The sequence below is a fragment of the Coenobita brevimanus genome, chromosome 78 (assembly GCF_032717465.1).
Source record: "Coenobita brevimanus isolate Jiangsu-jjx chromosome 78, ASM3271746v2, whole genome shotgun sequence".
Taxonomy (NCBI): domain Eukaryota; kingdom Metazoa; phylum Arthropoda; class Malacostraca; order Decapoda; family Coenobitidae; genus Coenobita; species Coenobita brevimanus.
Window position 1 is genome coordinate 32042333 of NC_137031.1, and position 12918 is coordinate 32055250.

Below are 12918 nucleotides of genomic sequence, written 5' to 3' on the forward strand. Positions count from 1 at the left end.
TCCTGTATTGAGAAAAGTCTTGTTTAAATAGTGTAAAATTACCTTGCAGTTACTCTGAATAAAGAAACAGGACGTCGAACTGAAGTGGTGAAGAAGGAAAGTAAAATGAAATAATGTAATGCTTGTGTTAGTGGAAAGTTACGTGAAAATAGATGGGTTAGTGTAAAGGTACGTGAAGATAGATAGGTTAGGCTAGTGTAAAGGCACTTGAAGATAGATAGGTTAGTGTGAAGGTACGTGAAAAATGTGTTAGTGTGAAGTACGTGAAAATAAATGGATTAGTGTAAAGGTACGTGAAAATAAATGGGTTAGTGTAAGGATACGTGAAAATAGATGAGTTAGTAGAAAGATACGTGTGTACATTTGTTTTGGCATGTACAAACATTCTCGGTCCGCCTCTCCTGCTGCTGCTGTCGTTGTGGGTGGTTTGCAGAAAAATACAAACGGCAAGAAGGTACAGAATACAAGAAAGTAAAATCTTTAAATAATATGCTAAGCTGTTGAACTCTGATTTTTGGAAAGTGACCTCCAAAAATGTGCTATATTTTTCTACGACACTGGAAAATGGACGAAGAGATAAAGGCGTATGTCTCGTGAACTGCGGATTTTATTTATTTTAAGCTTTCGTATTCCATTTATAAGTGAAGGAAATGGTGATGATGATGCTGATGACGATGATGGTGACGATGATGATAATTAATGATGATGATGCCTTTCTTTAGGCGCCGTAGGTTGGAAAGTATGCAGAAAAATATTTGAAGATGGTAATAGTGATGTTTCTGTTATAGGAAAGACACGTATAGTTAGTCAGTAACTTAATAATGACGTCGGTGATGGTGATGATGTTGATGCTAGTGTTGCAAGAGAAAATGGATCTAACGTGAACTGATTGATGATTGTGTGTATTTTAGGGAGCGTACGTGGAAATGAACTCGGAAAAAAAATGGACCTAGAGTGAAGGCAGTATTTTTTTTTTCTTTAATAAATAGGGTCTTAGGTGAAAACTGGGCTCAAGAAGTGGACGATAAATAAACACAATAATAGTAATGTTGATGTGTTTATTTTAGGGAACAGAGGTGAAATAATTAACTTAAATATTGGAGGAAAAATCAAGATTAGTAATGATGATAATAATGATGATGATGATGGTGTTGTAATAGAGGTGTGCCTAAAATGAACACTGTGCTAATGATGGTTTGTATATTTTAGGGAACATAGGTGAAAACTGACGTTTAAAAAACCTTAAAAGTGGACCCCAAAATGAATGCAGTGCTGGTGTTACGATGTAGTGAGTCGCGGTGAGGCCCGTCGACCCCCACTAATGCCCCACCACCAGCACCCCCACCACCCCGCCTAGCCTCGGGGCCCTACGTGTGGGGCGGGGGGAGGTGGCGTGGCGTGGGGGGGCGGGGGGCGGAGGGGGGGTCGGGGTGAGGGGCCAGGAGGGTGGAGGGGGGGGCGGGGGGGTGGGGGGCGGCTGTGTGCGATGTGTAACCCCAACCAACATGTGCGACATACGTGGCCTCCCCCATTACCCCGCCTGTGGGTGTCTCTTCAACCATGTCGGATCCCCCACCAAGGCCAAGGTTATGGTGAGTGACAGCAGAAGAGAGGAGGGGGGGGGCAGTGACCCCTCCTCCTTCCTCTTGTTTATACTTTCTGTGTATTTCTGTCTTTTTCTTTAGCCATCATTAACCCCCTCTTCCTCCTCTTCATATTTGTGTGTGTGTGTGTGTGTGTGTGTGTGTGTGTGCGCGCGCCCAAAACAACACACACACACACACACACACACACACACACACACACACACACACACACACACACACACACACACACACACACACACACACACTTCTGCATTCGTACACACTCGAACCTTGACATTCAGAGAGAGAGAGAGAGGGGGGGTGGGGGGGATGGAGGGCAGAAGCTAGCATATATTAACCTAAATATATACGCACATGGATATCCAGCCTAGTACACACACACACACACACACACACACACACACACACACACACACACACACACACACAAACCACTTGAGGACTGTGGTTGGGGGCGTGAAAGGAAGTCTACACTGTTTTAGCGCTTTCCACATTGTCGGTATATTTGCTGTCCTCTGTGTGTGTGTGTGTGTGTGTGTGTGTGTGTGTGTGTGTGTAGTGGTAAGATCTGTTTACTGTTCAATCTTCACCCACCTACACCCTGCCAGTCTCATGTCCACACACACACACACACACACACACACACACACACACACACACACACACACACACACTCAATATCCACTTACATTCACATCCCCGCCACATGAACCGCCAGTACACATATACCCAGTCATATTTATTTTCATTTACACCTACGCAAAGGCTATTGAATCCCTAAGTCTACACCCAATTAACCTCTTTCTCTTCCACAAGGTATATTCCTGCACACCTACGCTACACCTGAATATAAACCCAGCCCAACACCCCACCTACGGTACACCTTCTTATACCCACCTGTATCCCACCACCCACCTACACCCCACCTACACACCCGCACTTACACTCACCTACACCCACCTACACCCCACCTGGCCAGCCATCGCCCTGAGCCAGCCTAACACTAATTAAGGGACATTACCTGAGCTCAACAGACGCCCCACCGCGCTGACTGGCAGTAAAGGAACCAGCTATAGTGAGAGAGAGAGAGAGAGAGAGAGAGAGAGAGAGAGAATCTTTCGTTATGTGGAATTGGTTAACGTCTTCCTCCCCTCCTTGGCCCCCACCTTACCTCCTTAATGCTTCCTGTCATCTGCAATATTCCTTCAGTCATCGCCACATCCTTATTACCTTTAACACTCTCACGGTCGAGACAGCTCCTAGTCTAGTTAAGGCCAGGAGGTTTTGAGAGACAGACAGGCAGACAGACAGACAGACAGACAAACCAGATTTTCGTCCATTTGCTGTTTATATCACGCGAGAACGACAGTAACAAGAACAACAAAAGCAACAACTCTCCACCCTCCTACTTTCTCTTTTAATAACCGTGAATTAACATCTATCTCAACACACCTCCTTAGATCTGGGGGCATCTCTTGGACCGGCCTCGTCCGTCTCTCACTCCCAAAGGATTTTCGGACTCGTGGTGTTTCATTCCCGTAGATTTTACCACAGTCCAACACGGCTGTCTTGAGGGTCCCATAACTGTCTAGTACCTTTGCACTTGTTCTGATGTTTCTACGTATTTTTTCCCCTTTTTCTTTCCATTTTTCTGTATTTCCCTTTTTTCTTTTTACTATCACTGTACTGTTCTGTTCACCTCTTAATCTCTCCTTTTCCTTTCACCTTTTTTTTTTTGTTTCATTCACTATTCCTTATTTTTTCGCTCTTTTTTTCTGTTCCTTCCACACCTTTTTCTGTTCCTTTCACCTTTTTCTCTTCCTTTCACTCCTTTTTCTGTCTCCTTCGTTTCCTTGTTTTCTGTTTCTTTCGTCTTTCCATCCCTTTCACTCTCTTTTCTATCATCGTCCCTTTTTCTTTTTCTTTCATGTTTTCTTTTCCAGTCCTTTCCATTTCTATACCTTCCATCTTCCTGATTTCTTGAACCACGGGAACGGGCTTCTTAGTGTGTGTTCAGAGTAGATAAATAATATATAGATTTGAAATTTAATTATACTAAAAAAACAGGAGTAGAGAGGAAGGAGGGAAAGTGGAGATGATTGGTTGGAGGAACAGAAATTTGGAACTGAATATGATAGATAGATAGATAGGTAGATAGATAGAAAAACAGATAGGTTGGTAGGTAGGCAGATGAATGGGTGAATGGGCAGATGAATGGATGAACAGAGAGAGAGAGAGAGAGAGAGAGAGAGAGAGGGAAGATAGGGGTAGAGGAAGAACATGAGGGGAAGACAGAACGTGCATACGATATTCTGTCTTAAATATTGTACATAAACAGAAAATATTAAGCAGCGTCAAGCAAGCCATCTGCACCTAGTATTTAATAGATTGGCGCTATATCAGGCTTGCAATTATTGACGTGCAGGTGCAAGGTGGAGGATGGGGAAGGTAATCAACTAATGCAGGGATGGGAGGAGTAGGTGGAGGGATGTGGGGGAGGATGGATGTGATTGAGTGATTGGATTGTGATGGAAGGAAGGATAGGGGAAGGAAAGGGATGGAAAATAACGGACGGGATGGAAGGAGGGGACAGGGATAATAATGGGTTAGAAAATACGTGGATAGGATTACTGATTGGAGAATTGACTTGTGACGGAGGGAAGGATAGAGGGAGGAAAGGGAAGGAAGATGCGGGGATGAAAAGGGGAAGGGAAGGAGATAGGAAGGAAAAGGAGAGAGAGAAAATGCATGAATAGGATAGCTGAGTAGAGGGAAGTGTGTGGCATAGATATACAGACTTTAGAAATAGCAGACATAGCAAAATCTAGATAGAACTGTCACTCATTTATTTCTCGTACATATAGATAAAAGTATACCGATGTCCAAAGAAATTTCCCTCTGGCGGTTGGCCCCCGTCTCCCGAAAATTAAATTCGTAAGACATCAGGAAGAAAAAAGGTGAAAAACGTCGTAGATCAGGTTAATTTTTTTTTCTTGCCCCCAACGATTTCTCTCACCCTGAATGGGTTGCGGAGACTGATGTATATTTAGTGTAGGTGTATCACTGCCCTTCGTGTAGCGGTAATTGTGGTGATGGTGTGGCAGGTGTAGCTGTGGTAGGTTAAAACTTAGAGTGCTACCATAACAGTACCATAACAGTTCCGTTGGCCCAGGGGTCGTTGGTGTAGCACAGGTGTTTCTTAGTACCCCACACAACACAACAGAATCCAACACAACGCAACACAACATAAACCAGCCCAACGCAACCCAACCCAACCCAGTCCAGTCCAGTCCAGTCCAGTCCAGTCCAGTCCAGTCCATCCTAACCCAACCCAACCCAACCCAACCCAACCCAACCCAACCCAGTTTACTTTGTTGCTGTGAGCGGGGTTTAGACGACGATGATGATGATGATGATGATGATGGTAATGATGATGATATATGTTTTAAACCCAACAATATTTACTGTCTTTATAAATTTCGACTTAAGCCGGCGTTATGCTTCGGTAATTATACTTTATATTTTGGGACCAAGATTATAATTAAATAGTTGGGAATCTCTGTTTATTATTTATTTTTTATTTATTTATTTTGGGGATATTCTAGTGTTTTTAAGGTAGGATTATTTAGTCAGGCTTTTCACCGCTTGCCTGACGTCGCATCCCGTGAGAGGTGGCCTGGACAGAGACTTCCAGAATTTGCCTAACTCCTCTTCTTGTAACGCAGCTCCTACCCCTCTTTATGTACTCTTTCTCCATGGCTTTGATAGTAGAGGAGTCCTTAATGCATTTCTCATTTTTTCAGCGTATTTCATCTTTCAGTCTATATCGCTACTACTACTGCCACCACTACTACTATTACTACTACTAGGGTGCGGTGGTGGTAGTAGTAGCGGTAGTAGTAGTTTCATTATTACTCCTGTCTACTCCTCTCTAATTCGCAAACACTCCATACCCTACCCCACCTATTTTCGCCTCTCCGAAGACTGAATTGCCCCATTTAAAGTCGAACTCAGCCTAGCGTGTTAAGTAACGGGAGAATTCTGCAGTACCCCCGTTTTGCCATGATAGAAAACGGAGGTGGAGGGGGGAAGGAGGGGTGGAGGTCCGGGGGAAGAGTGAGGTGGATATTGAGAGAGAGAGAGAGAGAGAGAGAGAGAGAGAGAGAGAGAGAGCGTTGATTATGAAAAGCAGAAAAGTGAGGGAATGTAGGGAGGAAGTTGAATATTGAAAGATAGATATAGATAGATAAAGAGAGAGAGAGAGAGAGAGAGAGAGCGAGAGGGGGTGAAGGGATGTGAATGAGGGACAGATGGAGAGAGGAGAAAGAGAGAGAGTCGAGAGTCGCGAAAGAGAGGGAGAGAAGAGGAGAGGGAAGGTAGGTAGGTAGGTAGGTAGGGAGAGAAGGGGAGAAAGAGAGCATTGGGCGGGGAAAGAGAGAGAAAGAGAGAGAGGGAGTGAGGGGGGGAGAGTACGCAGAAGAGAGAGAGCAAGTGAGAGAGAGAAAAGATGGGAGAAAGAGAGGGCAAGGGAGGGGGGGAGGAGGAAGTGGGGGAAGTACGCGCAGGGGTGGGGAGGGGAGGGAGGGAGGGAGAGAGAATACACGTGAGAGAGGAGGGATGGAAAGTACACAGGGGAGAGAGAGAGAGAGAGAGAGAGAGAGAGAGAGAGAGAGAGAGAGAGAGAAGATATTAAGGCAGTAAATGGAGAAGCGAAGGATAATGAAAGTTGGAGGGGGAATATGAGAGAGAGAGAGAGAGAGAGAGAGAGAGAGAGAGTTGTGGTAGCAGTATGAGGTCCCAGAACTTGAGCATCAGTTTCAGGGAGGGAGGGAGGGAGGGAGGAAGGGAGGGAGGGAAGGCAGCAGGAAAGAGGGATGGGAGGAGGGAGGGAGGGAGGCGAGAGAGACAGAGGGGGGAGGGGAGGGGGGGAGCAGGAGGTAGAGATGGAGGGAAATAGGGAGAAGTGAAGGAAGAAAGATACTGGCAGGGAGGGAAGGGGATGAGAGGTGAAGGGAGGGAGTTTGAGGGAGAGACAAAGGTAGGAGGGAGGGAGGGCATGAGGAGGGACACACCGAGGGAGGAGGGAGGGAATGGTGCAGGAGGGTGGTTGGAGAGAGAGGGTGAGAGGTTAGGAGGGAGGGAAAGAAAAGAGTGTTGGAGAGAAGAATGGAAAGAGGGAAAGAAGAATAAAGAGAGGGAGAGATTTAAGGAAGAAATGATACAGTGGAGAAGGGAGGGAAGGAGGGAGGGAGGACGGAAGGAAGGAAGGAAGGAAGGAAGGAAGGATGGGAGGAAGCAGAGAGGGCAGGAAGGAAGAAGGAAGGCAGGAGAGGAAGTAGAAGAATAAGAGAAGGATGAGAAGGAAAGGAAGATGGAGAGAATACAGCAGGGAGGGGAGGGAAGGAGGGAGGAAAGGACCTGAAGAGAGAGAGAGAAAGTAGGGTAGGTCAGGACGGAGGAAAATTGGGAACGGGAGGAGTGGAGAGAGAGAGAGAGAGAGAGAGAGAGAGGAGAGATAAAGGGGGTGAGAGGGAACCGGAGTAATAGGTACTGAAAGAAAGGGAGGGGAATAGGGAGAGAAAGGGAGGGAGGAGGGAGAGAAAGGGAGGGAGGGAGGCAGAGAGGTGGTAGGGTAGGTCAGGGTGGAGGAAGTTTAGGGAAGGGAGGGAGAAAGGAACCAACGAGGGGGGAGAGAGGGAGAGGGAGGAGGGAGAAAGGGACAGGAAGGGAGGGCAGGTAGGAGACGGAGTGGGAAAAAGAGGGAGTGACGAAGGGAGAAGTAATGATGCGAAAGATGGATGGCAAATGGGAAGCATGGAGGGAGGGAGGGAGGGTGAAGAAACAGGGGAGAAGGGGTGGGAGGAAAAGGAAGAAAGGAAATGGAGAGAAAGGAAGGAGAAAGTGGAGGAAAAAAAGACAGAATGAGAGTGAAATAAAAGAGGGAAAAAGAAAACGGGGTGACGTGGAGAGGAAGAAGAATGGAGGGAAGGAAAGGGGACAGGGAGAGGGAGGGAAAGGTAGGAAGGAAGTGGAGGGAAATAGGGAAAATAATAAGTGGATAGAAAAGGGAAGTGGAGGAAAGTAGAGGAGAAAAGGGAGGAGAGGAGAAGGAAAGGGAGAGCAAGAGAAAGCAAGGAAGGTTTAGTGGAGGTGGATGGGTGATAGATGGATAGAAGGGAGGTGGAGGGAAGGAAGGAAGAGAAGGAAGTTAGAAGGAATTGAAGAGAGAGAAGGAAGGGAGAGAGTGAGTGGGTGGGGGAGGAGAGAAAGAGTTTTAGCTCCTTCCGTGCCTAAAGAAAGAGAATAACGTTAAAGAGATAGAAGAGGAGTGGAAGAGTGAGTGGAGGGAAGTGGAAGAGAGAAGGAAGAAAAGAGGAGGAGAGGAAGAAGAAAAGTGGAGGAGTGAATGGAGAGAGGGTAGGGAGAAGGAAGTGAGAGTAGGACAAAAGGTGAAGAGAAAAAAGATGGGAGGGAAATAAGAGAGAAAAGGAAAGGACAGAGAGAGAGAGAGAGAGAGAGAGAGAGAGAGAGAGAGAGAGAGAGAGAGAGTCTTAGCTCCTCCCCGCCAAAAGATGTTTAAAGTAGAGTGTCAGAGTCGGGTGGCACAGCGCGGCGGCGGCGGCGGTGGCGGTGGCGGCGGCGGCGGTGACCAGAGCTGGGTGAGGCAGAGGCTGAAGTGGCGGCGGGAGGGTAGGCAGGCAGGCAGGCAGGGGAGGCAGGCAGGCAGGCAGGGTGGATGCGCGGAGAGAGGCAGGAGCAAGGGGCGGTGGTCTTAGTCACTGGGAATTTCCGAACTGAGGGCATCTCGGAACCTCGGCCCTGTACTCGGCCCTACACACTCCCTCGCCAGCCGCCCTCACTTGCCCTGGCCCTCCCTTGCAACGCGGAAGCTTACACACACACACGGCATCAAGCTTTGTGTGTGTGTGCGTGTGTGGAGGCTGGAGACACGCCCCTCCCTCGCACTCACTCACACACACACACACGTACACACACACCATCACCACACCACCTCGACTCGTTTGCGTGTGTGTGTGCGTGTGTGTATAAAGGCATCGTAATCTGTCGGTGCAGTTGATTTCGGTGTTGGTGCTTCCAGTGTGTGTATGTATGTGTGTTTTTTGTGCCCCTTGAACCATTGTTACTTGGAGACCTGACGGAGAACCATGGTAACTAGGAGACTTTGTGTGGTTCGTCCTGCTTTCAGTGTGTATATGTGCCAGAGAACCTTCGTTGTGTGGAGAGTTCTAGGAAAACCATCGTGATCTGGAGACTGTGCGTGGTTCTTACGTGCTGGCTTCCAGAGTGCGTTTGTGCCAAGAGAACCAGTTGCAGTTTGGTGTTTGTGTGTGGTTCGTCGTGTTTGCAGACTGTTCGTGCCTGAAAACGAGTCGTGATTTGAGATATTTGCTTGTGGGTCGTGGTGTTTGTGGCACAGAACCAACGCAGGAGAGTTTATGCAGGAATTAGAACCGATCACAGTTTGAGGAGTTTCGTGGTTCGCTGTGGTTTCGGCGCAGTAAACATCGCAGGATAGTTCATGGACGTTTTCAGCAGATTTAAACGTCGCAGGAGAGTTTGTGGACGATTCTAAGTGGGTGAAGCATTGGAGGAGAGTTTGTGACCGATTCTAGAAAGTTTAAGCATCGCAGGAGGATTTGTGAACGATTCTAAGATGGTGAAACATCGCAGTAGGGTCTGTGTACGTTATTAGCAGACTTAAACATCTCATGGGAGTTTGTGGACGATTCTGACAGGTTTAAGCATCGCAGGAGAGTTTGTAGACGATTCTAGGAGGGGGTCACATGGGCGTTGCAATTCCCCTGCCGCACCACAGAGGGCGTCACTGTCCTGCCAGCCGGGAAACACTACGGAAGCAACATGTGAGGGATTCCCCGGCGCCCCACAGCCCCACACAAGGATCCGGACTGAACTAAACCTCTCTGGCTCTCTGTGGTGTATAAACAGCGGCCGAAACTTGAGAAAAAAAAATTAGCTTGATACCTGATAGAATAAATTAACAGTTGCAGAGGCGGAGGAAGACAAAATGAGAGGAGAAAAACAAGTAGACTAACGCCACACCAAACTCAGAACACTATAGAAAAACTCCAGTATCCAGAGAGAACAAACTCTTGATAATTCTTTCAGGGCGATGGTGAAAACGTGAGAAAACTGAACGTAATAAGTGACAGAGAAGATTGAGAGGAGTTGCAAAGGTGGAAGAGAAGGGAAACATAAGACCAACGCCACACCAGGACTCTTACAGAACTTAGGCTCTCTATGTAGTATGGTCGAAACGTGAGAAATATGAACTTGATAAATTAGATAAAAGATTAGGAGTTGCTGAGGCGAAAGGACAAAAAAGAGAAGTAAGAAGTAAGAGAAGCACACCACAAGAAAAACATATCACGGTGCCTCACAACACGACCCCAAGAAAGTGGCAAAACCAAGACTCTGTGATGTCTGGATAACGGTGGAAACATGAGAAAAATGAGCTTGACATGTAATAAAAAAGTTTAAGAGGAGTTGCAAAGGCGAAAGGAAAGGGGAAAAAAAGGAAGAGAGCACAAAGTAAAAATAAAAAGTGAAGATTTTTTGGAGGAGTTGCAAAGGCGAAGGGAATAGAAAGAAACGAGGAGAAGGAACTATATAGCGAAAGAGAGTTTAGAGGACTTAGGAAAGGCGAGAAAAAAAAAAAAAGGAAAAGAACAGAAGGTAAGACATCAAAGAAGAGAGTTCAGAAGGAGGAGCTCCAAAGTCGAAAGGAAAGAGGGGAAAAAAGAGAAGAGAGCACAAAGTAAATTAAAACAGAAAAGAGCACAAAACCTAAACACGACAATAAACCCGATCAGAAGAAACTACCGTTGGTTGATACTTCCCGACCTATAAGCGGATCGAACCTGGACCTGGCGAATGAGAGGGACCTTTACCAACCACGATGAGGACGTCTTCAAGGACCCTTCAGTACGGTGTGATTAAGAGACTTCGAGATGACACGTTCTCACCTTCGTCAGCCATTTTACGAGGTGGCGTGTACTGTATGTGTTAATGTGATGAGTAGATAAAAGAATTCTGAGTATAATCTGAATAGAGGCAAAGTATGTGGTGCTTGTGATATTGAAAATCGGTGCTTCCTGGTATTAATTGATGATAGTAACTGGATTGCCTACGTTAATAGTGATAAATATTAGCTCAAGGTAATCAAGTGTCTAAGCTTCGACAGTGCAGTGTTGGGTACCGCAGTGGCACCAAGTTTCTCTCAAGTGTGTGTGAAGCCTTTTTTTTTTATCCTCCTGTCATGATTGCCTTCACCTCTAACTTTTTCTACCTCAGCCATATGTTCCACCTCCCCACTAGCCTGCCTTCACGCCACCTTGCCTCATGCACGGTGCTATGACGCCGGGGGAATTGCAGAAGTGGAGGTGGGGGTCCGACAAAAAAGGGCGCTGACCAGACCACGATTGGGGACCTGAAAACTTTAATTCTTTACACGTTTCCGAGAAGTAGACCTGGATATGTAGCACCCTCGACAACAAAAACATCATCAGCATCACCTACAACCACGAGAACAACATCCCTTCCTCAAAATAGCCACCAAAAGAACAACCGTCACAGAAGAAGTGGTGACGAAGATCCGACAAAAGGGGGCGCTGACGGGACCACAAAAGGGGACCTGAAAACGTTGATTCTTGGGACGTTTCCGAGGGGTGGGTAGTGGACATGTAGCACCCTCAGCGGCAGAAACAACAGCAACAACACCAACAACAGCATCCCCTCCTCAAAACAACAACTCCGCCGCGGCCAAAACAACAACAAAACCGGTGACCTATGAGGGAGAAAACGGAGGAAAAATTCTGGCGCGATCCCTTAATTTAAAGTTGTTTTGATGGAGGACACTAAATGAGGGGCGAGATAAGGGGAGTGTGTGATGGCCTGTTTCCCCTTTATGTGTCGCCCGGAAGTCCTAGAAGAGGTAGGTTTTCCCCTCGCTTCCCCTCCGGACCTCTCACCTCCCTTTCTTCTTTCCCCTCACACCCCACCTCCCTCCTACCCTCCATCTTCCTTCCTGCCCGCCGTCGCCCCTCCCCTCCCCTCCCCTCTCTCTTTTTGTACCCTCTCTCGCCGCTAACCATTCTTCCAGACGACTTGGGTTTCTCTCACCTTTTCCCTTTTTTTCCTTCTTTCCTCTCCTCCTTTTTCTTCCTTCCATCCTTCCTCTTCCATTTTTTTACCCTCTCGTCTTTCCTTCTCGACACCGTTCTTCAATCCATTTTTTGCCCATCCTTCGTCTTCCTGTTTTCTCGCTCCTCTCTCTTCCTCCTTCCTCCTGTCTCTCCCTCCTTCATCCTCTTCCTGTATTCTCGCTCCTGTCTCTCCTTCCTCTTCCTATTTTTACGTTCCTCTCTCCTCCTCCTTACTCTTCCTGTTTTCCTCTCTCTCCCCTTCCTCCATCTTCCTGTTTTCCCGTTCCTCTCTCGCCCTCTCGAGACCAAACCATCTTTTCCATTTACTTCCTAATACCCAAACCCCCAGACCTACCTACCACCCCCTACCCTACCCCCCTACCCTATTCCCTACCTTCCTCCTATCCATCTCCCTTCCTCTCCTCCCCTCCCTCTACCCACATCCTTTCTTTCATTGTGTTCCCCTCCCCTCCTCTTTTCTCATGCTTCTCCTTTTCTTCCTCCCTTCCTCCCTATCTTTCCTCTTCTCCTTCCTCTTCATTTTTTTCCATCCTTCCTTTCTCTTCCTGCTCCCTCTGCCGTCTCCATCCCTCTCTCCCCATTCTTCTCCCCATCCATTCCATCATCTCCTCTGACTTCACCTATCTTCCTTGTTTCCCTCCTATTATCATTTTACTTCTTGTCATGCTTTGTCTTTCACTTGTTTTTCTTCTATTTTTTTTTTTCCCCGTTCCTCGAATTTTCGTCCTTCGTAGTCATTCTTCATTTGCCTTCTTTCCTTCCTTACCTCCTCTGTCTCGTGTATTTATGCATTGTGTGTGTGTGTGTGTGTGTGTGTGTGTGTGAGAGAGAATTTAGTGCCCTCGATCGCGTATTTTTTATCCTGAAATAAAGAGATTTGCCGAAAATATTAATAACAATTTTATTAGACTGGAGGGGTCATGAGGGGAGTCAGGAGATCACAGACACAAAAACCTCCATATCCACTTCCCCTCTTTCCAGACACCACCCCTCCCCCCACCCCCACTCCCCCACCACTACCCCCATATATATAATTTTACCCCTCCTTCCGCCCATCCCCACCCCTACCGTCACCCCGCCACACCCCCTCCCCTCCACTCCCCCCA

General features: G+C 47.1%; 1 protein-coding gene across 1 annotated transcript in view; it reads left to right on the top strand.

The window, feature by feature from the left end:
* The first annotated feature begins 1505 nt into the window (after positions 1–1505).
* RhoGAP100F (Rho GTPase activating protein at 100F) overlaps positions 1506–12918 on the top strand; it is a 90787-nt gene continuing 79374 nt past the window's right edge. The window contains exon 1 of the mRNA XM_080279480.1: positions 1506–1592. Coding sequence (XP_080135606.1) covers positions 1506–1592 — 87 coding nt within the window. The remainder of the gene's footprint in view (positions 1593–12918) is intronic.